Source organism: Leptodactylus fuscus, chromosome 6 (genome assembly GCF_031893055.1).
Source record: "Leptodactylus fuscus isolate aLepFus1 chromosome 6, aLepFus1.hap2, whole genome shotgun sequence".
Classification (NCBI taxonomy): Eukaryota; Metazoa; Chordata; class Amphibia; order Anura; family Leptodactylidae; genus Leptodactylus; species Leptodactylus fuscus.
This window is the reverse complement of record NC_134270.1, coordinates 121035157-121057588: the sequence shown is the minus strand read 5'-3', so window position 1 is coordinate 121057588 and position 22432 is coordinate 121035157. Positions and strand designations below refer to the sequence as shown.

At 41.9% G+C, this 22432-nt stretch overlaps 2 protein-coding genes across 3 annotated transcripts in view; both read right to left on the bottom strand.

Annotated features, from left to right (window-relative positions):
• Nucleotides 1-464: 464 nt before the first annotated feature.
• LOC142209648 (uncharacterized) lies at nucleotides 465-5951 on the bottom strand. 2 transcript variants are annotated; one of them, XM_075278669.1, is made up of 2 exons: nucleotides 5877-5951; nucleotides 465-1687 (listed from the first exon to the last, which is right to left on the bottom strand). In XM_075278669.1, exon 2 carries the CDS (start codon nucleotides 1596-1598, stop codon nucleotides 537-539), a length of 1062 nt encoding a protein of 353 aa, XP_075134770.1. In that variant the 5' UTR covers nucleotides 1599-1687; nucleotides 5877-5951; the 3' UTR covers nucleotides 465-536. The 2 variants fall into 2 exon arrangements, with proteins under 2 accessions (XP_075134770.1, XP_075134769.1); XM_075278668.1 differs by having other exon boundaries at nucleotides 5903-5951.
• Nucleotides 5952-8569: 2618 nt separating this feature from the next.
• PPP1R9B (protein phosphatase 1 regulatory subunit 9B) overlaps nucleotides 8570-22432 on the bottom strand; it is a 50214-nt gene continuing 36351 nt past the window's right edge. Inside the window, exons 3-10 of the mRNA XM_075278276.1 lie at nucleotides 16282-16402; nucleotides 16069-16173; nucleotides 14079-14214; nucleotides 13836-13991; nucleotides 13688-13741; nucleotides 13017-13246; nucleotides 11863-11959; nucleotides 8570-10366 (exon numbers count right to left, since the gene is read on the bottom strand). Of these exons, the coding sequence (XP_075134377.1) occupies nucleotides 10313-10366; nucleotides 11863-11959; nucleotides 13017-13246; nucleotides 13688-13741; nucleotides 13836-13991; nucleotides 14079-14214; nucleotides 16069-16173; nucleotides 16282-16402 (953 nt within the window). The 3' untranslated portion in view covers nucleotides 8570-10312. The remainder of the gene's footprint in view (nucleotides 10367-11862; nucleotides 11960-13016; nucleotides 13247-13687; nucleotides 13742-13835; nucleotides 13992-14078; nucleotides 14215-16068; nucleotides 16174-16281; nucleotides 16403-22432) is intronic.

Below are 22432 nucleotides of genomic sequence, written 5' to 3'. Positions count from 1 at the left end.
GGGGTCAAGAAGGTTTCTATTTTTCCAAGTCTCCTATACATTTCCTTAGATGCCCATGGCATTGACATAACTAGAAGAAAGATGAATGACAGTTATAGAATTGGAATTAGTTTTTATTTTAATACCTGGTTCTTGATGTGTTATTGATAGATATAGTCTACAGCAGACATGTACGTGATGCCTTAAAGGAGAGCTTTCATGTGCCTTCATTTCATATTTTTTTCTTTAAACATTGCCTACCATCATAACAATGTTTGTAAAGAACGTCAATGTGAGCAACATTTCTATTCCTATTGGATATGGCAGCTCCGTCCCATGCACAATTATGGGACACAGTTACAATACCACACATGGCCTATTGGCAAGAGTGGCATAGTGTCTAGAACCTGCACCTCTACGTCACAAATTCATCATTTATAATGAAACCTGATGCATTTCTGAAATTCTGGTTTGTTTTATGGCTTCCCTGACCAGCCATAGTAAATTTCAACTGGTGGCAGATATCACCTCTAAGCTCTCCTTTAAGGTTCTACATCTCACTTGTCTTGTGTTTCAAATGGACCATCTGGCTCATTCCAGTTTTTCTCTTGATTCTTCTTGCGGTTCCTCTCAGCCATTACAATAGCAGCAATGACAGTAACTAAAACAGTTATTGTAATCACCAGCACTGTGGCGGTTTCTGCTACACAGAGCTGGTTGTCTACCGACTCCAAGGCGGCACCAGTAAGTTGTGGTGGTCCTGCACAAGTAAGGTTGTCATAGTCATCTATGTGAAGATGCCTCACACTGGTTATCTTTCCAAACACTCTCTGCAAGTCACAATCACATATCCAAGGATTGCCAGATACTTGGATATGAGTACTGGGCGTTTGGAGGTTGAGGAACGTCTTGAACTTCAGATGACTTAACTGGTTGTCTGACAGAGACAAGAGACGAAGAGAATGCAGAGAGGTGAAGGACTCTACAGCTATGCTACTAATGTTGTTGTCTGAGAGGTCAAGGAGTTCTAGGTTCTGCAGCATGAAGAAATATCCACCTCTTACTGAATCTAGAAGGTTGGACTGGAGGTGAAGGTGACGTAGCCTGGAAAGTCCACGAAAGGCCCCCTGTTCTATAGAACTGAGATAGTTCCTGCTTAGGTCCAGTTTCTCCAGACTCTCCATATGTCTTAGACTTTCATAATTCAAGGCAGTCAACCTGTTTGAAGGAACTCTCAGTTCTCTTAAGGAACCTAAACCCCTGGAGAAGTCATTTGGAAGGCTATTGAGATAGTTATTAGAAAGGTCCAGTCGTTCAAGGAAGCCAAGAGACCGGAATGATCTTGCTAACACAATTTCAATATGGTTGTCTGACAGAAGAAGGATCCGAAGGGACCATAAGGCTTGGAATGAGGCAGGTTCAAGACGACTGAGGTTGTTGTGGCGAAGATCGAGCATCCATGTACTGTGAGGAAGGTTATGAGGAACCGTGAGGAGATCCAGTCCCCTACATTCCACAAGGTTAGAGGAGTCATAGCAGAGACAAGATGGGGGACAGAATTGGGAGGGATTCACATCCATTGTACAGATCAGGACTAGGAGGAAGAACAGTGCTGCCATGATGGAGCACAACTTCAGAATTCTGCTTTATCTTCTCATAGTTCGCAAAGTAGTAGACTGTAATTCTCCAGTGTCATCCAACCTAAGCTCTGGATATATAAATATAAAGTTACAATTTTCCAAAACGACTTAAAAGAGAATCAAAATAAAATATACATGTTCAAAAAGAATAATCATACAGAAAAAAACATATTGCAAAAAAGTAACATAAAAAAGTAAAGGGCAACAGTCAAAACATGTTTAAAGATTCACATGACACTTAGAAGGAAGGAGTGGATAAGGAAAGAGGTAGAGTAAAACCATAGACTATTGTAGACTACAAGGGTACAGGTCTCCAGAGCTTACAAGCTCCAATATTTCCAAATTGTGTCCCAAGGTTCCCAAACAAGTTGTAATCGCTCCTCCTAGGTCACAATTTTTCTTATCTTGTATGACATTCTAGTTAGAAAAGACCCCACAGTATAGTAATAGCTAAGCAACATAATACTGTGTAAAGGGGCTGCTATGGGACATAATACTGTGTAAAGGGGCTGCTATGGGACATAATACTGTGTACAGGGGCGGCTATGGGACATAATACCGTATGCAGGGGCTGCTATGGGACTGTTAAATATTATATATTTACAATATTCTCTAGCAGACATGGGGTTAACACTCTACTGACATCATAGTCTTATATTTTGGGTGCATGGGTGCGGTTAGAGTAGACCATTTTAGAAATCTCCTTACATAGCTACAAGATGGAAGGTAACACCCACTCTCATGAATATAAATGAGTAAGAAATACACATGTCTGGGTCTGTCTTTGGGAAGACCAGGGGAAGACCAGGAGGTCTGTCTTTGGGAACACCAGGGTGGGTGGTCCAGGCAGATGGACATCCATGGACGTCGTAACCAGCCCAAGTCCACCAACCAGATGACAAGCATGAACCAAGCTGTAACTACAAGATATCCAGATGATTTAACTTCTCTGAAGATGTAAGCTATTGACAATTGACTGATATTTGTGTTATTTGGACATTTTCCCTGTTCCTGTGTTTTCCTTCAAGATATTAATAAACCTCTACACTGATTTATAACAAGCTGACTTCTTCCTATCGTGGACAAGGCCAGGTCCGGATATTTAACAGTGGACACAAGTCTCACCGGCAAATACAAGATATTTAACAGGGACATTATTTTGTATAAAGGTGTGGTATTGCATCCAGATACATAGTGTGTTTCCACCATGGATGCTGCCATATGGTGCTCCTGAAGCATCTTGTGGCAGCACTTTTGTGTTATGGCTTGTGGTATATGACTTTAGTATAGAGGGTCATCAGCCTTACAATTATTGACCGGCAATCTGAGGATCTCATCTATGATTCTTATCATTTAAATCGGCACGCCAAACCAAAAAGGTTGCCTACCCCTGACATAGGGGCTTCATCTGTCCCACTATGCAAAAGGGAATCTGACTTTGATGTCCATAGCAACCAATCACCTTTAATTTCATATAATTGTTGCTATATAATTGGTTGTTATATTTTTTTTTTCTGGTCTTTTTGAACAGTATGATAGTGTCGCCCTCAGACCAGAAAAAGCTCTGCACCTTCAATCTAGCATAAGGTCAAACAATCCTTATATAGCCAGTTGTCACTGCGAATTATAACCACGTCACCTCACGCTCTCACTCATAGTCGTAACTTGAAGCTCATGGGCCCCAATACAAAATCTTTAACAGGTCTTCACTTACCATGTGGTATTTGCAATTCTAGTGTCTTATGTTGTAAAGAGGTGTTTGATACTACTCAAACTTCAGGGCCCGGTAGCAATTATTACCCCTGCACCCCTTAAACCTACACCCCCTACTCACTCATTAAAGCACTTTGATGGCCTATTTTTTTGTTGGGTTCTACTCAGTTGAATGAATCGGTTAAAAAACCAGACACGTTAACATCAGTGACGCTAGGTTCACACTAGCGTTCGGGTCTCCGTTCTCAGCTTTCCGTCTTCTGTGGCGTTTTATGCTGTCCGCCGCAAAACTGTTTTTTTTAAAAACCAGACACAGAGTACTGCATGTCCGACTCTGTGTCCGATTTTAAAAAAACGTTTTTGCGGCGGAGAGCATAAAACGCTCACCACTGCTCACGGCTGGACATCTTTCATACCCATTCAAATGAATGGGTATGAGAGTCCTGCAGGTTTCCGTTTCCTGCCTCTGTTTTGTGCAGGAAACGGAAACCTGCAGAACGGAGACCGGGCGCAGATGTGAACGAGCCCTTAGTGTGTATTATTGTCTGTTTTTGTACTATTCGTTTTTTGCTTTTTGAGTATGGACAGAAAAAAAAAAAGGACACTATAGCAGGCGACCATCCATTACTCTCCGTTAGCCTTAGATATTAATGTTAAAAAATAATGGACACTAAAAGTCCGTCATAAGTCTGTTATTTTGAAGTCCTGCACCCTGAGTTATTATGTATGCTAAAAAAAAACGGACACTAACTGACAACAGATCAAATCCAATTGAAATCAATGGGATTTTTAACGAATTTATGATGGATTTGTAAGTGTCCATTATTAATATTTTGTAATGGATGCTAGCAACGAACACTACTAACATCCCCAAATTATAGAGGTACTGGTAAAACATTACCTCACCAAATGAAATATTACCGTACGTTGTTTCACCCCTAAAGAGATACAAAATCTACAAGATAAGGGCCCACAACTGGAGGTGTCTCTCTATTAACCTCTACATGCACCAGGATGTACATGCTGGGTCTGTAAAGATGGCGGCTGCTTTGATGCAGAGAGGCTGCCCTAGCTACTGGGTCTCCCTTGTAATATACAACGGAGACCTGAAGCTAATGCCTGCGATTCCCCCCTCCCCAAAGTAAAAAAAACCAAAACGCCCGACTGCGTGCCTTTCCTGTTACAAGCTGGCTCTTGTGATCCCACCATGCTAACCTGTTCCCATGGCAGCCGGAAGCCTTATTGTAATAAAAAAAAACTTTAATAAAATATATAAAAAAAAAACAAAAAAAACCTAAAAGTTCAAATCACCCCCTCTCCCTATAATACATATAAAACTAAAAAAACATACTGCAAAAACACATCAGGTATCCCTGTGTCCGAAAATGCGCATCTACAAACTTATAAAAATATTTTTTCCATATGATGAACATCGTAGCAGGAAAAAAAAAAAAAATCAAAAGTGCCAAACTGCCGGTTTTTTTTTCTGTTTACCACTGATGAAAAATTTTAATAAAAACTGATCAAAGTAATAGAAATTCACCAAAATGATATAACTAAAAAGTACACCTGGCCCCGCAAAAAAAAGATGCCCTATGCATTTCCGTACACAGAATTAAAAACAGTTACAGATGTGAGAATGTGGCGACGTTAAGAAAAATTTTTTTTGCAAAGTTTTAGATTTTTGACAAGGGGTTAAAATGTAAATAAAACCATATAAATTTGGTATCCCTGGAATTGGACCGAAACATAGAATACAGGTGACATGTCATTTTGGCTGCACAGGCCGTAAAAATGAAGTCTGTAAGAAAGTCGCACAAATTAATTTCTTCTCCAATTCTACCCATTCTGATTTTTTTTCCAGCTTCCCAGTACATGGCACAGTATAATAAAGGGTAACATTATGAAGGAAAAGTCCCGCAAACATAGATCCATACACACATGTATGAAAGGTAAAGGTGTCAGAATATGGCAATGCATAGAAGGTAACATATGTTTTTTACTGTACATTGAATGCTGCAAAAACATAACCTGTATCATATTGCACAACTGCAGTTTTTTCAATTTCACCCCCTTCTGAATTTTTCTTTCCGCTTCGGAGAATATTGTATAGAATATTAAACTGTCCTAATAGGAAGTGCAATTTATTCTGTAAAAAACAAGTCCTAATACAGTTCTGAGAATGGAAGAATGAAAAAGTTATGAGGTTCCTAAAAGGTGTGCCTTGTAAACCCGCCATGGGGGCCACAACACTGGTTGATGACCGCACACCTTCATGCAAAGTTAGTTTTTGTCTTTTGGTAACAATTATTTGGAAGGGTTGCTCTGAGGAAATAGCTTTTTTCTCCATTGGTGCCCTGAGTCTAAAAAGGTTGGAAAACACTGCTATAGGGGTTAACACAGAATGCCCTAGTACTGTATACGAAAATGACACAACCCTATTACCGGTAATAATGCCAGCAGCCAGATGCCATCCTGAATTGTTTAGAAAATATATTTTAACTACTGTTATCCTCATATATCTCATTGTCCCTCCTCCCATACCATGAATGTGTAGATGTGCCACATACCAGTGAGCTCGGCTCCCGGTCCACTCTCCAATGCTGTAGATGTGGGTCAGATATGTGTTCTGTAACATAAGCTCTACATGGAAATCAAATCCCTCAGCAGGATTATTGGGGGCGGATTACGCCCACTCTGTCCCTTCGGCTTCATGGCAGCCAGGGGTTTGCTGTGTTCACAATATGACATGCAGTAGGACATTATCTCTTACCTTCTTGTTGCCTATCAAATCCTTCAATGTTCTAGTTGTTGCTTCCTACTCCTGTTCATTGTTACTTCCATCTGTCAATCATTCCCTGTACCTCTATGACTTTTACAAGATCCATTGATGCCATTAACTTTATGCATAATTTAAGAATAAGACAATTGCTCGCCTCCATAGCCACATACAACCTACAGATAGAAGCTTATACCTGTGTTATGTCTGTCCCAGAAGATCGCCTTGTTCAAGGTCCTGCACTTCTGTGTCTTGTGGTCCTCAGGAAGGGGCACCTGTAACATGTGCCTTGTGTCTCGGCCTCACAACACTAGCTATGGTGTAAAATATGCATGGTGACAATGTATTATTGATGATGATGTTCTTTCGGGAAGCCTGGGCTCTTTGCTTTACAGTGCAGTGTAATCATTGATACATCTAGTAGGTAATCTGACCACTTCATTACCACCCGTCTCCTTAGCAGCAGGTCCTTGAAATGCTTATTTTAATTCGTCTTCCAAGGAGTGAAAGTGCCTTATCTTTAGGTGACACCTCCTCTAGTTCTGATACTCTTCTACTAAGATATCTTACCGGTACATAAGGTGGTTTGGTTCAGAGAATTCCACATTTCCCACCAGTTTGGTGTGGACCTTAGGAAATTCTGGTCCCCAGTAACACATCCTTGGTAAAAACAAGGCTTGCCAGGAGTAACTGAGGTTGTTGTTTAGTCCGGTCAGGATAAGCCAGCTCCAAAATCTACAGTGAAGGTCTTATTACATGGAACAATTATAGGCCAAGCAATCTTATATTGGAATGTTCTTTACTGATAAATGACCCATGCAAATGTTATCCTAAAAGAAGTCAGTTATATTGAGTAATGCGCTATTGTAGAATCAGTATATGAATGAAGTACAATGAGGGTACTGTGCTATAGCGGGGCGTGCTGTGGGGCCCACCTGATTCATGGGCCCTCCGCTCGATTCTCCTGTTAACCTGTGGGCCCTGCTGAATGTGTTTAATACTACTGGTTATATTCTCAAAGTATACCAGGGCAGGAATTGTGTATTTGGAAGGAGGAATGATGTAGGAGTGGATGATAGCTCGGAAGAGCTTTATACTACTCAGAAGGAAAGCCTCCTTCTTGCCACATAGTCTGATTTAGTCAGAGAACTTCTGGGTAAGAGAACTGGTTTTCTGGTGAGGGTCAGAGTATCCCTCATGTCAACATGTTGTTCATCGCCACAGCCTGTGATCTTGCACATTAGGCCTAACTGGAGCCTGTCAACTGTTGCTACTTAAGTATTGTGCTACTTGTAGACACATTATCTACCTCTGTAAGGAGGACTTCAGTGAAGTGTGGAATACCTATGTCCTTCACAGCAACTCCAGTGGGCAGCTTCGAGTAGTCTGCAGAGGTCGGTGTCTGGGTGGCAGCTTGGGAGCAGTAGGTTGGGCACAGTGGCACATTGGCTGCAGAGGAGTCCGGAGCTCGCCATATTGCAACTATCTTGTGGCCCTGGAGCTTGTTCGCCTGGGGCTCAGACATGTATGTAAACAAAATGATGATTTCCTTTGGTGTTGTCTTCACACACAATATAGTGCTAGTGGCGCTCTGCTGTTCTCCTACTCACTCAGCTTCCTACGAAAAACTCAGAGGAAGGGGGAAGGAAGGAGCAGTGATGATAAGATGCATGATATGTTACTGGGTGACATCATGTACTACATGGAGGGGGATACAAAGGGAAACAGACACATAGAGCATGGGATGTGACACAGGCAGGAGATGGTCCTGTAATGGTACATGAGAGTACAATTTCTTTCTTACCACCCTCAAGTGCAATCTGGATCCATAAAAACATTCAAGTAGTGTACTTGTAACAAAGGACAGATGTACTACAGAGGCAGCCCATACAGCTGCCATGTGGCCCTTGGAGAAACAGCGCCAGGTCTTGGTTTGTAGCATCCCACTGGTGGTAAGAACCTGTGCAGGAGATTCTGCTTTGCAGAAATGCATTGTTAGCAAACAACCACTAGGATGGCAAAACTAAGCAATATGTTAGAGCTCTGCTATGGGGCCCATTTTTTTCTGTGTGTGTCATAAGGGTAAAAGAAGTCCCTGGGCCCCAATGCAGAATCTTTACCAGGTCCGCCTTGTCATTTGACCTTTATAATACTAGTATCTTCTTATTGGACAATAGATCTTTGGCACTGTCAGACACGAATGTTCAGATACAATTGTCGCCTCTGCTTTCTCTACAACTACATCCCTGGTGTACGCCATTAGAATCAGTGGTGATGCAAGATTTCAGGTTTTATGGTGAAAAATGAGACTGGCAATCTAAATGGGTTTGGTATAACAGGATAATATAGTATATAATCACTGTACAGAGTAAGGGTAGGACGAGGCTTGTTTTTTTTTCTTTTTGCTATCGTCTTAAGTTTTTCCCAATTTAGTTTAAAAAAAAAACAAAAAAAAAAAAAAAACGACAAAATGAGAATTATTTGAGTCTGTTTAATGTCAAACTTCCTTTTTTAATCCAATCCTTAATCTCCCAAACACTTCCATTTCCTTCTCGCATCAATGAGTTGACTGTTGTATATACATCCTTCATTCCTTTATTCCTTCCTTTTGTTTCCTCAGTTACAGACCAATAAATAGACAGATAGTAATTTGGCACAGTATCACTCAACCTCCCTACTCATTCACTCCCCCTAGTGGCAGTCCTTCTCACCCCATGCATCCATTGTTCAAAATATACAAATAACCCCTTCTCTTCAAGGACAGTGCCAGTCTTCTTAATGGCAAATGCCAAACCCATGCCATCAGGCTCTTTTTTTGTGATCGCTTTCATAATTCATCAACTGTAACGGGAAAAGTGAACCAGTTACAAACATGGCTGCCGGCAGCTTCCTTGTCAGAAATAGTGGCTTAAATTACTAGCACTGCTTGTTTTCTGCATGTGTGGTTACAGATTCAGAGATTTCAAGACCCGGCAAAGATTGACTCACAGTTATACAAAGCTATATACAGCTGGGATGTGACAAGCTGGCACGCCTATGTATACAGGTATATACTATACGTACACCTCTGTATGCACACACAACTCACATACATACCTCTCACTGTTGCTGCTCTGTGGAATGCACAATCCAGTCGTGCACACACCTCCTGGCATGGGTATTAAGTGCCACCCAAAAATAACAATTTTGGGTACTTCTAGTGAAATATATGTATATATTATAATATGCACATATTTGAGAAGTACACCATATAGCAAAACAAAGCCAACACATTCATCCTGGTATATAGACCTTACCTCTTGCATACTATGCACGTTTGAATTGAGTGCATGCTCCAGCCACTTGAATGGGTACTCAGCTATTGATCACACTTATACTCATCTACATGTAGCTAATATCTACACACTGAAAGAATTGTCCATTGTTTGCGCTTAACCAATATATACATTTATGGAATCCACCAACTTACCAAGAATAAATTAGGTTTCAGAAGCATGAGGCACCTTCTACCTCATGTCTCCATGATGTTAGTAGGTAATATTGGTTATAACACAACATGGCTTCTTCCAATGTGAGTTGGAGTCACGCTTACACACACACTTTCCTTAGTCACACTTGGGAAGAGCGGTTAGGGAATCACAGATTGTAAATAAAAGTTTGGGGTGGGTATTGGTGTGTGGTAAACACTGTTCTTGAGATACCAAGGGCAGGTTATAGACATAGACCACCAGCACAAACACAGCACAGAGACACGCAAAATCCAGGTAGAGAGGCTGCAGTCACTGCTTAGGCCACTAGGGGGCCAATGACCCCAATCATTTCAATGTCCTCTTTAAGATACAGCCATTGGAGCCACTGATTAAAATATCTTGAGAAGTTGCACAACCCAAGTTCCATTACAAAGACCTGATGTCCACATAAATACATGGTTGGTATGAAGACACAGGCCATGGCGCTTGTAGCCATAATACATCTGAGTGGTAACCATTGTTGCCCAGTTAGATATCAACAAAGAATGACAATCGCTTGTCAGCATCCCAGTGAATATTACTCCAACTCCCCAATTTAACGTTGGGGTAGTAAATGAGCTATGGGAAGGGGGCAGTTGGCTTCAGTTCCATCACTGGGGCATAAATTCTATGGGAGGGGACAAGCGGTGCCCACCTCCTGCCATCCGTCCCCATCCTTCCTAACATCCAAACTAAGTGGTAGTAGAACACTGGAGGGAGGAAAGTTTCTTCTCTAATTCTGTGACCTAAGTTGAGAAAAAGGAGAGATTTACATGAGACATTAGGAATGTGAAATACAAAAGCATACAAAAAGATTCAGATACTAACTACATAGTTCAAAATAGGTAAGGATTGGGTTATAAAAGGAAACTACAATATCTATTCTAAGTTGAGATATCAAAAAAGTCATCCACTTTTGGTAAATATAACATATTGGGCGACACTTGCCATCTTGCAACTTTGTTATAAACTTTGTAACACTATTATGATTGTTTCTACCTTGCCCTTGTAACTATCAGTTTATTCAGAGACTGTGGTGGTTTACTAGTTAAGGAGGCGTTCACACCAGTGTCTGGTTTTTCCCGTTTCTCTATTGCCAGTAGAAATCTATACATTGCTTTACATTGGAGTATGAGTTGGTGGACTCCTGTATAATACTGAGATGCCTGAGACTGGAGGGAGGTTAGTTCAATTAGTTATATGTTGGGCATGATAAAACCTAGAACAGTGGTTCTGGTGTCATATCAAACTGTCTAACTGTATAATTACTGGAGATATCACCTGTTAACAACACAGCTGAGATATGGGACTGGAGCTGTATAGAGCTAGATGAAAGCAGAAAATATAATTTTTTATATGACACCAGCACCACTGTTCCAGGTTTTTATAATGCCCAAAATATACTGTTACTCTTTGAATTTATCCCCCTCCAACCTCAGCTTCTCTGTGTTATACAGGAACTCGCCATCCACACTTGCAGTGACATAACCTCTTCTGGCAATAGAGAAACAGGAGAAAGAAAACAGAAGGGACAGAAATAGATTTCAGTGCAGGATTTCATGGAAAGGATTGAAAATCATTCCTAAAATATATTACAATATTTATTAAAGGGGTTTTCATACTGATGACCTATCCACAGGATAGGTACTCAGTATATGATCTGTTGGGGTCCAGCACCCAAACCCCAGCAGATCTTTCGTTCTAGAAGCCTCCAGAAGCTACTAGTGGACGGATGGCATGTGCAGACCTAGATGCAGTGCCGCAGCTCTGTCCACTGCATAGTGGTGATTCTGCTGAACTGCAGTGCCTGTGGATCGGTCATCATTATGAGGCTAGAAAACCCCTGTAATGACACAAATATTTCCAGAAAATCAAAAGTTGTTCAAAAGTTTAGCTACAGTTTAATTGAAGATTACATTTAACCAGAAGAAAGTAATGTGCCTTGGCAGACATTAAGGAAAGTCAGCGTGGGACTGAACATTATTGTAATAGGTGCATCACTTCTGCCTAGGACATTACTTCAGTCTTTACTATTATGCTGGTTTCGATCCTCGGAATCCATTTCCTTGTACTGTATATTAAAATACTGGAAGTAGCTACTTGCTCAGCAGTATATTCCACATATATTATTCTCTGTTAGGCAGGGCATAACTTCTACCCACAAGAGCCATTTAAGAGCCCCATTTAGTGGCTGCACTATATTATTGGACATTTCAGTAGATACAGAAATATCTATATGAACCTTCTCCTGTAGTTTCTGGATTTCTGCAGCATGTGCAGTTTCCACTTCTTCCAGTGCTTGCTTTTGCATCTCCTCTTTTTTTAAGAACTCCAGTTCCCTTGAGAGAAAAAGGAGAAGTGACTTATAGGGTGATGCATTTGTCCTGGTTCATAGATAGTCATGTTACATTCAATAATAAAACCTTAGGTTCATCTAAAAAAAATATAAGGAGGTTTTTCACCTTGCCAAAAGTGATCACCTATCCTTAAAGAGGACCTTTCATCAGGCAGTTCTATATACTGCTGGAAAGCTGACAGTGCGCTGAATTCAGCGTACTGTCGGCTTTCCCGATCTGTGCCCCGGGTAAAGCGCTATCGGTCCCGGTACCACAGCGCTTTACAGTCAGAAGGGCGTTTCTGACACTTAGCCAGGGACACCCTTCTGCCCAGCAGCGCCTATCGCGCTGTACTGTGGAGCAGGGAGGAACGCCCCCTCCCTCTGCTCACACAGCTCGTCCATAGACGAGTATTATCAGGAGAGGGAGGGGGGAGTTCCTCCCCGCTCCGCAGTACAGCGCGATAGGCGCTGCTGGGCAGAAGGGCGTCCCTGGCTAAGTGTCAGAAACGCCCTTCTGACTGTAAAGCTCTACGGTACCGGGACCAATAGCGCTTTACCCGGGGCACAGATCGGGAAAGCCGACAGTGCGCTGAATTCAGCGCACTGTCAGCTTTCCAGCAGTATATAAAACTGCCTGTGCCCAACCTGATGAAAGGTCCTCTTTAAGATAGCCCATCAGTTTTAGATAGTGACTGTCAGGACCCCGCAGATTAGCTGTTTCCTCAGGTGTACAGCTCCCCGCATTGTTTACATGCCTGCCCAGCTCACTTGCTGTTTTCTTGATAGTGGTAGTTGTGGGTGCTGCAGCAGTGCCCCATAGAATTGAATGGGACAACACTGCAGTGTCCATAACCACCACTGGCAGGTAAACAAGACTGGGAGCTGTGTACCTGGAAAACAGCTGATCTGCAGGGGTCCTGACAGTCGGAACTCCACTGATGTAAAACTGGTTGTTTATTTAAAGAATATGCTATCAATGTTGAAAAGATGGATAAACACTGTAATTTCATTTTAAGGTTAGAAGCTCAAACCAAGGTAGTTGGGACAACATTGCTTACTTTTGCTGGTACTCCTTGATCAACCTTTTGGCTTTACTGTACTTGCGCTCTAGTCCCTGGTGTTGGGCTTGGGTCTCCTTTAGATGCTCATCGACGGCCTGACACAAGCTTTGAGCCTCCATCCAGTAGCCCTGTAGTTTTTCTACACGATCCCTGTTCTCCTGGACACTCTGCTGTAGCTGAACTTTTTCCATCCGCCAACGAGAACGTTCTTGTTCCAGGCCAGCCAACTAGAGTTAAGTAAGGATGCAAATCTTATAGTTACACATGCCAAATAGCATTACCTGCCACACACCAATTCTATATTTAAGCACTAATGTACCTTACAGCAGAATTTTCAAACACTTCTGATCTCAGACCTTGTAAAGGGTTAAATACTATAGCAGTAGACATGGGCCCAATGGGGAAAAAAATGTTCTCCAAGTTTGGCCTTGTACTACTTCAACACAATTGGTATGAACTTGACTCCTCTATGTCAGTGGATTGTTCCAAGCTACGTTTTTGGTGGTGAATTTTGTGGAGCGAACAATTCCATATCACCTACAGGTCCACATACTACTATTAGTAGTAGCAATGTTTTGGTTTTTTGTTTGTTTTATAATAAATGAGCTCATGGGTTTGTTCCCTAAATCAGAGACTTGGTGATCAAATAAGTAAAACTTCCATCTCACCTTCCTCTTGAGCTGTTGGATCTCGGCTTCTGTGACAGCGTGCTTTATCTGCAACTGTATAAAACAGAAAAAAAAAACAGGGATGTAAAACAGTATGCGGACAAGCACAGAGAACATGGTGGACACTGTATGATCTGTGTGATTTTACCTCTTTGAATTTGTGCACTAGTTTCTCAGGATCCATCTCCACTGGGGATAAGGCATCTTCTCCTTCAGGTAGCTCAAAAACTTCAATAGCTAGATCGCCTCCTGGAAACATAGGGCTCATCTCTTCATCTTCCTCATCTGTAGCATATTCCCCTGTCTAAGCAAACCGGAAAGCAAATACGTTTTGTTGGCATTTTTTATGTATTAGTGCTGGATTTTGACATAATAAAAAATCTGCACTTACTTCTTCATCATCTTCATTACATTGATTATAACGTTGTTCCATGTTTTCCCTTTGCCACCTCTCCTGTTCCAGCGTCTGTTGAATGAGTTGGGCGACCTCACTCTGTTCCCCTGGTTTTTCTCGCCCGATTAAAAACCTGGTGAAGACCAACAGTGATGAATGTATAGTATTGGCAGTAGTGTGCACACTGTTCTCCTGAGAAAGATGACGCAACATAATATAAAGCCACCAAATGTGTCTTAACCCTTCCTTCAATACACTGTGTGCAGAATTATTAGGCAAGTTGTGTCTGAGAGGATTCTTTTTATTGATTGTTCTCAATCAACCCAAAAGACTCACAAATATCAAAGCTTAATATTTTTGGAAGTTGGAGTGTTTTTTTTTTTTTTTTTAGATTTGGCTATCTTAGGAGGATATCTGTTTGTGCAGGTAACTAATACTGTGCTGAATTATTAGGCAACTTAATAAAAAACCAAATATATATCCATCTCACTTGTTTATTTTCACCAGGTAAACCAATGTAACAACACAAAATTTAGAAATAAACATTTCTGACATTCAAAAACAAACAAACAAAAAATCAGTGACCAATATAGCCACCTTTCTTCATGATGACACTCAAAAGCCTTCCATCCATAGACTCTATCAGTTCCTTGATCTGTTTCCGATCACCATTGCGTGCAGCAGCCACCATGGCCTCCCAGACGTTGTTTCCCTCCCTGTAGATCTCACATTTTATGAGGGACCACAGGTTCACTATGGGGTTCAGCTCAGGTGAACAAGGGGGCCATGTCATTATTTTTTCTTCTTTCATACCTTTACTGGCCAGCCATGCTGTGAAGTATCTGGATGCATGTGATGGAGCACTGTCCTGCATGAAAATCATGTTTTTCTTGAACGATACCGACTTCTTCCTGTACCACTGCTTGAAGAAGGTGTTCTCCAGAAACTGGCAGTAGGTCTAGGAGTTGAGCTTCACTCCATCCTCAACCCAAAAAGGTCCCACAAGTTCATCTTTGATGATACCAGCCCATACCAGTACCCCACCTCCACCTTGCTGGTGTCTGAGTCGGAGTAGAGCTCTCTGCCCTTTACTGATCCAGCTTTGGGCCCATCCATCTGCCCATCAAGAATCACTCTCATTTCATCAGTCCATAAAACCTTAGAAAAATCAGTCTTAAGATATTTCTTGGCCCAGTCTTGACATTTTATCTTATGTTTCTTGTTCAAAGGTGCTCATTTTTCAGCCTTCCTTACCATGGCCATGTCCCTGTGTATCGCACACCTTGTGCTTTTTGATACTCCAGTAACGTTGCAGCTCTGAAATATGGCAAAACTGGTGGCAAATGGCATCTTGGCAGCTTCACGCTTCATTTTCCTCAATTCATGGGCAGTTACTTTGTGCCTTTTTTTTTATCAGCACGCTTCTTGCGACCCTGTTGGCTATTTGCCAAGAAACTCTTGATTGTTCGGTGATCACCCTTCAAAAGATTCCCAATTTCAAGACTGCTGCATCCCTCTGCAAGACATGTCACAATTTGTGACTTTTCAAAGTCCGTCAAATCTCTCTTCTGACCCATTTTGCCAAAGGAAAGGAAGTTGCCTAATAATTAAGCACACCTTATATAGGGTGTTGATGTCATTAGACCACACCCCTCCTCATCACAGAGATTCAAATCACCTGATTTACATAACTGGTAGTAGGCTATCAAGCCTATACAGCTTGGAGTAGGACAACATGTATAAAAAAGATGATGTGATCAAAATACTCATTTGCCTAATAATTCTGCACATAGTGTACTATGAGGGTTTGCTGAGGAGCATTGCCTTCACCCTATAAGATCACTTACAGATAAGACAATCACCCATTGAACCAATCTCAGTTGCGAGACCACATCTAGCTTATGGGTGCCTGCCTGGTTGCTATGCTTTTTAGATATAGGGGTTAAAAGGTTAGACATAAGTAGCACCAACATTGACAATATCTCACCTCACACGTCCCTTGGTATTTCTCAAAACAGAAGCTGCAAAGGACTGTGTAACCCCAACTAAACTTGTCCCATCAACTTCCACCAAAAGGTCATTCACCTGGATCCTGTTGAAGAATATTTAAGGTCTTGGTCATATAAATGTTTGAAATCATTGAGAATAGTTACGTGTTATATGATGGGACTACAATAGGGATATTTTGGAAAAGCAGTACCTTCCATCCCGGTGAGCTGCTCCACCTTCGGTCACAGTCTTGACAAATATTCCAAGCTTTTCAAGGCCCATGTCTGCTCCAGCCCCCATCCCAATAATACTGATTCCAAGACCCTCAGAGTCTGAAAGGAAAAATAAGAGGAATATGGATTTTACATTCTTTCAGTGGTTGATTGACAATCTTTACAGGAGTTTTAATGGTGGCCATAGTGGTTGTCACTTTCCAGAATCAAAATGTAACTAAATTGAATAGTCAAACAGGTCATCTCATGTGGTGACCTGGCACATGAGGCTTGCCATCTCCATGAACTGTCCATGTATGAACTGTCCATGAACTGTCCACTGTATGTGTATGGTATGACTCTTGGACACCATATGGTTGACATATTGTATGGCATGTAGAATAAGGCACTGTTCAGTTTGGGTATTTTTACACTAGATAACAAGATACCGAACGGAGGGGTGCCATAAGAAGGGAACCACACAGGCCACATTGAGTTTATCAGCTGCTTTCTTCTGAGGAGCTACAACGTTCAAGGCAGCTATGATTGGGAAACTCTCCCTTAAGGAATATCTTCAAGCCAATGGAGATTTTTCCATTAGGTAACAATGTCCGATCACTACCCTTCTGCTGCATTGAGTGTGTCGTTCATCCGGTGCTCTCAGAAATAACATGCATGGTTATAGTAGTTTGAAAGACTAAGGCTTACAGTTGCTGTTTTTTGGTTGACCATGGGTAAGGTAGTAGGAACTTGGTTTCCTTCACATATGTCTTGTTCATATATCCATAGATTCATTTAGCTATCCCTTAACAAAGGCTTAAGACAACTAACAGCTCCCCCACAGATACCTCTGCATCTGGACTGCAATATAATTGTTATCACACACCCCTTTAATTGCTTTTGTTTCTGCCTAATGTGTACTTTTATGTATAAATAGTATATATATAGCTCAATGACGTAGGATAAGGAGAGGTGTCCACAGTCCCATTCACACATCCCCCATGCACACCTCTTACTCATAGCTGGGAGCAGTGTTGCCCTGTCAGCCAATGATATTCTTCAGCTCATCACTAACAAATGGCGTTTTGCTCACATTCATTTACTAAGTTCCTTTTAGCAGAAGGAACACTAAATATATCTAGGTAAGTGACTGGTCGCACAATCTATATCTGTGGCATTGTGTATGTCGATGTCTTTAGCAATGGAGATAAGCAAGATGGGAGTAGTGCGATCAACTTTTCTAGATTTCCATTGAAAAATGGAAATGTCAAATGGCTGATATCAGAAAACAATAAGTTGTATTCGGCTGCACAGTATGACTTTAGGTGTAAAGGGGCTGTCTGACCCCCTCAGTGGCGGTTTAAGAGTGCCACTGAGGGGGCCAATAACAAATAACCTTTACTCTTCTCTCCCTATCCTACTTTCCAAGCCGCTACATGTCCAGTCTTTTGTTTGCACGTTCCTTGGCTATGACAGCAGTGACATCCCATCCCATCCCATTTGTGGCAGGTGACCACTGCAGCCAATCAAAGGCCTCGGGATGACCTCTCCAAAAACGGCAATTACAGTAGTCACATGCCATTTCTAAAGAGGTCACCTGGATAAATTATATGTAGCTTTGGTTTACAAGGAGGGGTGGGCGAACTCCAAACACCTCCAGCACCTGATCAACCCTGGGAAGAACAAATGAGATGAAAAAAAAATCTATCACTGTCCCAAGAACTGATGGACATTGGGATATCCTGACATCCTGTCCTGCAAGACTAAACTAATCACATGGTGTACCACTGCTGAACCCATGTTATAATCTGCATAGGGACATGGCCCCCTGCTGTTCCCCCATATTGGAAATGTAGCATTTCACTGTTCCTATTAAAATAAATGTACTGATACTGCGTACTGAATAGAAATATTGGGTCCCCCAGAGTGAGAGATGACATTTGTAGTCCTTACCAAGTAGAGTAATTTACACTATTCATGACCATTGCTCTTATCCGTCAGAACAACTGACTTTAACGGCAAAGGAGTGACTGATGCAGATGGAGCATGCCTGACTGCATTCACTGTAATGTAAAAAACACGACAAAAGCTTTCTTCCTTCATGTCTGCTTACTTTTCTGACGGAAGAAAACATTGTGCATCCAGGGCATTATCTTCCATTCCAAAAGGAAATGAACATGACAGAAGAAAGTTTCCACCATGTTTTTAACATTTGAGTGAATGAGAAGGAACGCCAGACAAAAGAGGCTCCTTCTACATCCATCACGTCAATGTTTGTTGCTTTCTTCCTGACAGATGAGAGCAATGTACAGTGATAACAGTAGTGCTGATATACTTCATCAATGAAGGATGTTACTTTAATTCCTTAGACTTCCATAAGAGTATTTGGAAATGTTTTTTCAAACCAGACATTATAGGAATTATGCAAAGAAGAAAAAATTGTCTCAACCCGTATTACAAAAATGATAAATGTCTCTTACTGTTAATGCAGGAGTAGTAGGTGCTTGTACTCATCCGGATGCCTGGGACGTCATGTCCGGCACAGACACAATAGAAGCAGCAAATTGAAGTAGTCTCAGCACGCCGGATGATTCGTTTTTTAAAAAAAATTCCCAAATTTTATTGTGGAGACATGCTCCAAGTTAAAAATATATATATAACGAGTAAGCCTACGCGTTTCGGGGATATTTCCCCTTAGTCATGGCCTAGTCTCAGACTAAGCCATGACTAAGGGGTCATATCCCTAGGCCATGACTAAGGGGTCATATCCCCGAAACGCGTAGGCTTACTCGTCCTTCTGTCCCGTCTGCACAAGGACATATCCACCTGTTGCTTTTCCAAGAACAATATATATATATTTTTAACTTGGAGCATGTCTGCACAATAAAATTTGGGAAATTGTTTAAAAAAACGAATCATCCGGCGTGCTGAGACTACTTCAATTTGCTGCTGCTATTATAGGAATTACCTATAGTTTAAAGCCTTGAATGGGTGAGATGACTTATGAAGTGACCAAGTCTATAGGGGATCTCGTAGGTCTCATATTTAGTCTGTTGGGAACAATTATATATATTACTGGTAAAGATATGTCTGATCGGGGGTCTGGAGGGACACAGATACTTTACACTGGACTTGGGTCTGATGGGACACAGGTATAATTATTACTGCTCACCAGTTATAGGGCACGGATATTTTAGTTTGTCCTGGAGTTTTCTGATTTTAGTTTCTTATTTATTGATGACTTATTGCCCAGTATTGTATGACATTGCCAGTGTATTGTGCTGCTGAATTATTTTCTTCTGTTCTGGTATTTTCTGGATAGAACTTATGCCCATTGACTGGTCTTCCACCCAGAATTCCATTGTGGCCACCTCTCACTGGGAGTGTTTGCGAGTCCAGTTTTTGAGCCCAGTCTTTACTGGTCCAGAGTGAAACTTACTGTGTGCCTGAAGTAGCGGGATCTGTTTGAGCTGAGCGCCACCTCTGTGTGAGCTGCAAAGCTGCTGTGTGTTGCTGCAAGAATGAGACTGTGGTGCTGTTGGAAGGTTGCGGTTTCGTTCTACTAAACTCCTCCTGATGATTACTGCCATACTCTAGGAACTGCTGATAACTACTGCCATACTCTGGCAACTGCTGATAACTACTGCCGTACTCTAGCAACTGCTGATAACTACTGCCATACTCTGGCAACTGCTGATAACTACTGCCGTACTCTAGCAACTGCTGATAACTACTGCCATACTCTGGCAACTGCTGATAACTACTGCCATACTCTGGCAACTGCTGATAACTACTGCCGTACTCTAGCAACTGCTGATAACTACTGCCATACTCTGGCAACTGCTGATAACTACTGCCATACTCTGGCAACTGCTGATAACTACTGCCATACTCTGACAACTGCTGATAACTACTGTCGTACTCTGACAACTGCTGATAACTACTGCCATACTCTAGGAACTGCTGATAACTACTGCCATACTCTAGGAACTGCTGATAACTACTGCCATACTCTAGGAACTGCTTCTAACTACTGCCGTACTCTCGTAACTGCTGATAACTACTGCCGTACTCTAGGAACTGCTGATAACTACTGCCATACTCTAGGAACTGCTGATAACTACTGCCATACTCTGACAACTGCTGATAACTACTGTCGTACTCTGACAACTGCTGATAACTACTGCCATACTCTAGGAACTGCTGATAACTACTGCCATACTCTAGGAACTGCTGATAACTACTGCCATACTCTAGGAACTGCTTCTAACTACTGCCGTACTCTCGTAACTGCTGATAACTACTGCCGTACTCTAGGAACTGCTGATAACTACTGCCATACTCTAGGAACTGCTGATAACTACTGCCATACTCTAGGAACTGCTGATAACTACTGCCGTACTCTAGCAACTGCTGATAACTACTGCCATACTCTAGCAACTGCTGATAACTACTGCCGTACTCTAGGAACTGCTGATAACTACTGCCATACTCTAGGAACTGCTGATAACTACTGCCATACTCTAGGAACTGCTGATAACTACTGCCATACTCTAGGAACTGCTGATAACTACTGCCGTACTCTAGCAACTGCTGATAACTACTGCCGTACTCTAGCAACTGCTGATAACTACTGCCGTACTCTAGCAACTGCTGGTAACTACTGCCGTTCTCTAGTAACTTCTGATTACTACTGCCGTACTCTGACAACTGCTGATAACTACTGCCGTACTCTAGGAACTGCTGATAACTACTGCCATACTCTAGGACCTGCTTCTAACTACTGCCGTACTCTCGTAACTGCTGATAACTACTGCCATACTCTAGCAACTGCTGATAACTACTGCCATACTCTGGCAACTGCTGATAATTACTGCCATACTATAGGAACTGCTGATAACTACTGCTGTACTCTAGGAACTGCTGATAACTACTGCCATACTCTAGCAACTGCTGATAACTACTGCCATACTCTAGTAACTGCTGATAACTACTGCCATACTCTAGTAACTGCTGATAACTACTGCCATACTCTAGTAACTGCTGATAACTACTGCCATACTCTAGCAACTGCTGATAACTACTGCCATACTCTGGTAACTGCTGATAACTACTGCCATACTCTAGCAACTGCTGATAACTACTACCATACTCTAGCAACTGCTGATAACTACTGCCATACTCTGGTAACTGCTGATAACTACTGCCATACTCTAGAAACTGCAGATAACTACTGCCATACTCTGGTAACTGCTGATAACTACTGCCATACTCTAGCAACTGCTGATAACTACTGCCATACTCTACTAACTGCTGATAACTACTGCCATACTCTAGTAACTGCTGATAACTACTGCCATACTCTAGCAACTGCTGATAACTACTGCCATACTCTGGTAACTGCTGATAACTACTGCCATACTCTAGCAACTGCTGATAACTACTGCCATACTCTACTAACTGCTGATAACTACTGCCATACTCTAGTAACTGCTGATAACTACTGCCATACTCTAGCAACTGCTGATAACTACTGCCACACTCTGGTAACTGCTGATATCTACTGCTATACTCTAGCAACTGCTGATAACTACTGACATACTCTGGTAACTGCTGATAACTACTGCCATACTCTAGCAACTGCTGATAACTACTGCCGTACTCTAGCAACTGCTGATAACTACTGCCATACTCTAGTAACTGCGGATAACTACTGCCATACTCTTGTAACTGCTGATAACTACTGCCGTACTCTAGGAACTGCTGATAACTACTGCCGTACTCTAGGAACTGCTGATAAGTACTGCCGTACTCTGGTAACTGCTGATAACTACTGCCATACTCTGGCAACTGCTGATAACTACTGCCATACTCTGGCAACTGCTGATAACTACTGCCGTACTCTAGGAACTGCTGATAACTACTGCCGTACTCTAGGAACTGCTGATAAGTACTGCCGTACTCTGGCAACTGCTGATAACTACTGCCGTACTCTAGGAACTGCTGATAACTACTGCCGTACTCTAGGAACTGCTGATAACTACTGCCGTACTCTAGGAACTGCTGATAACTACTGCCGTACTCTGGTAACTGCTGATAAGTACTGCCGTACTCTGGTAACTGCTGATAAGTACTGCCATACTCTGGCAA

Bases quoted from the DNA above. Each gene is read 5' to 3' on its own strand.
- LOC142209648 (XM_075278669.1), bottom strand. From the start codon at position 1,598: ATGGCAGCACTGTTCTTCCTCCTAGTCCTGATCTGTACAATGGATGTG.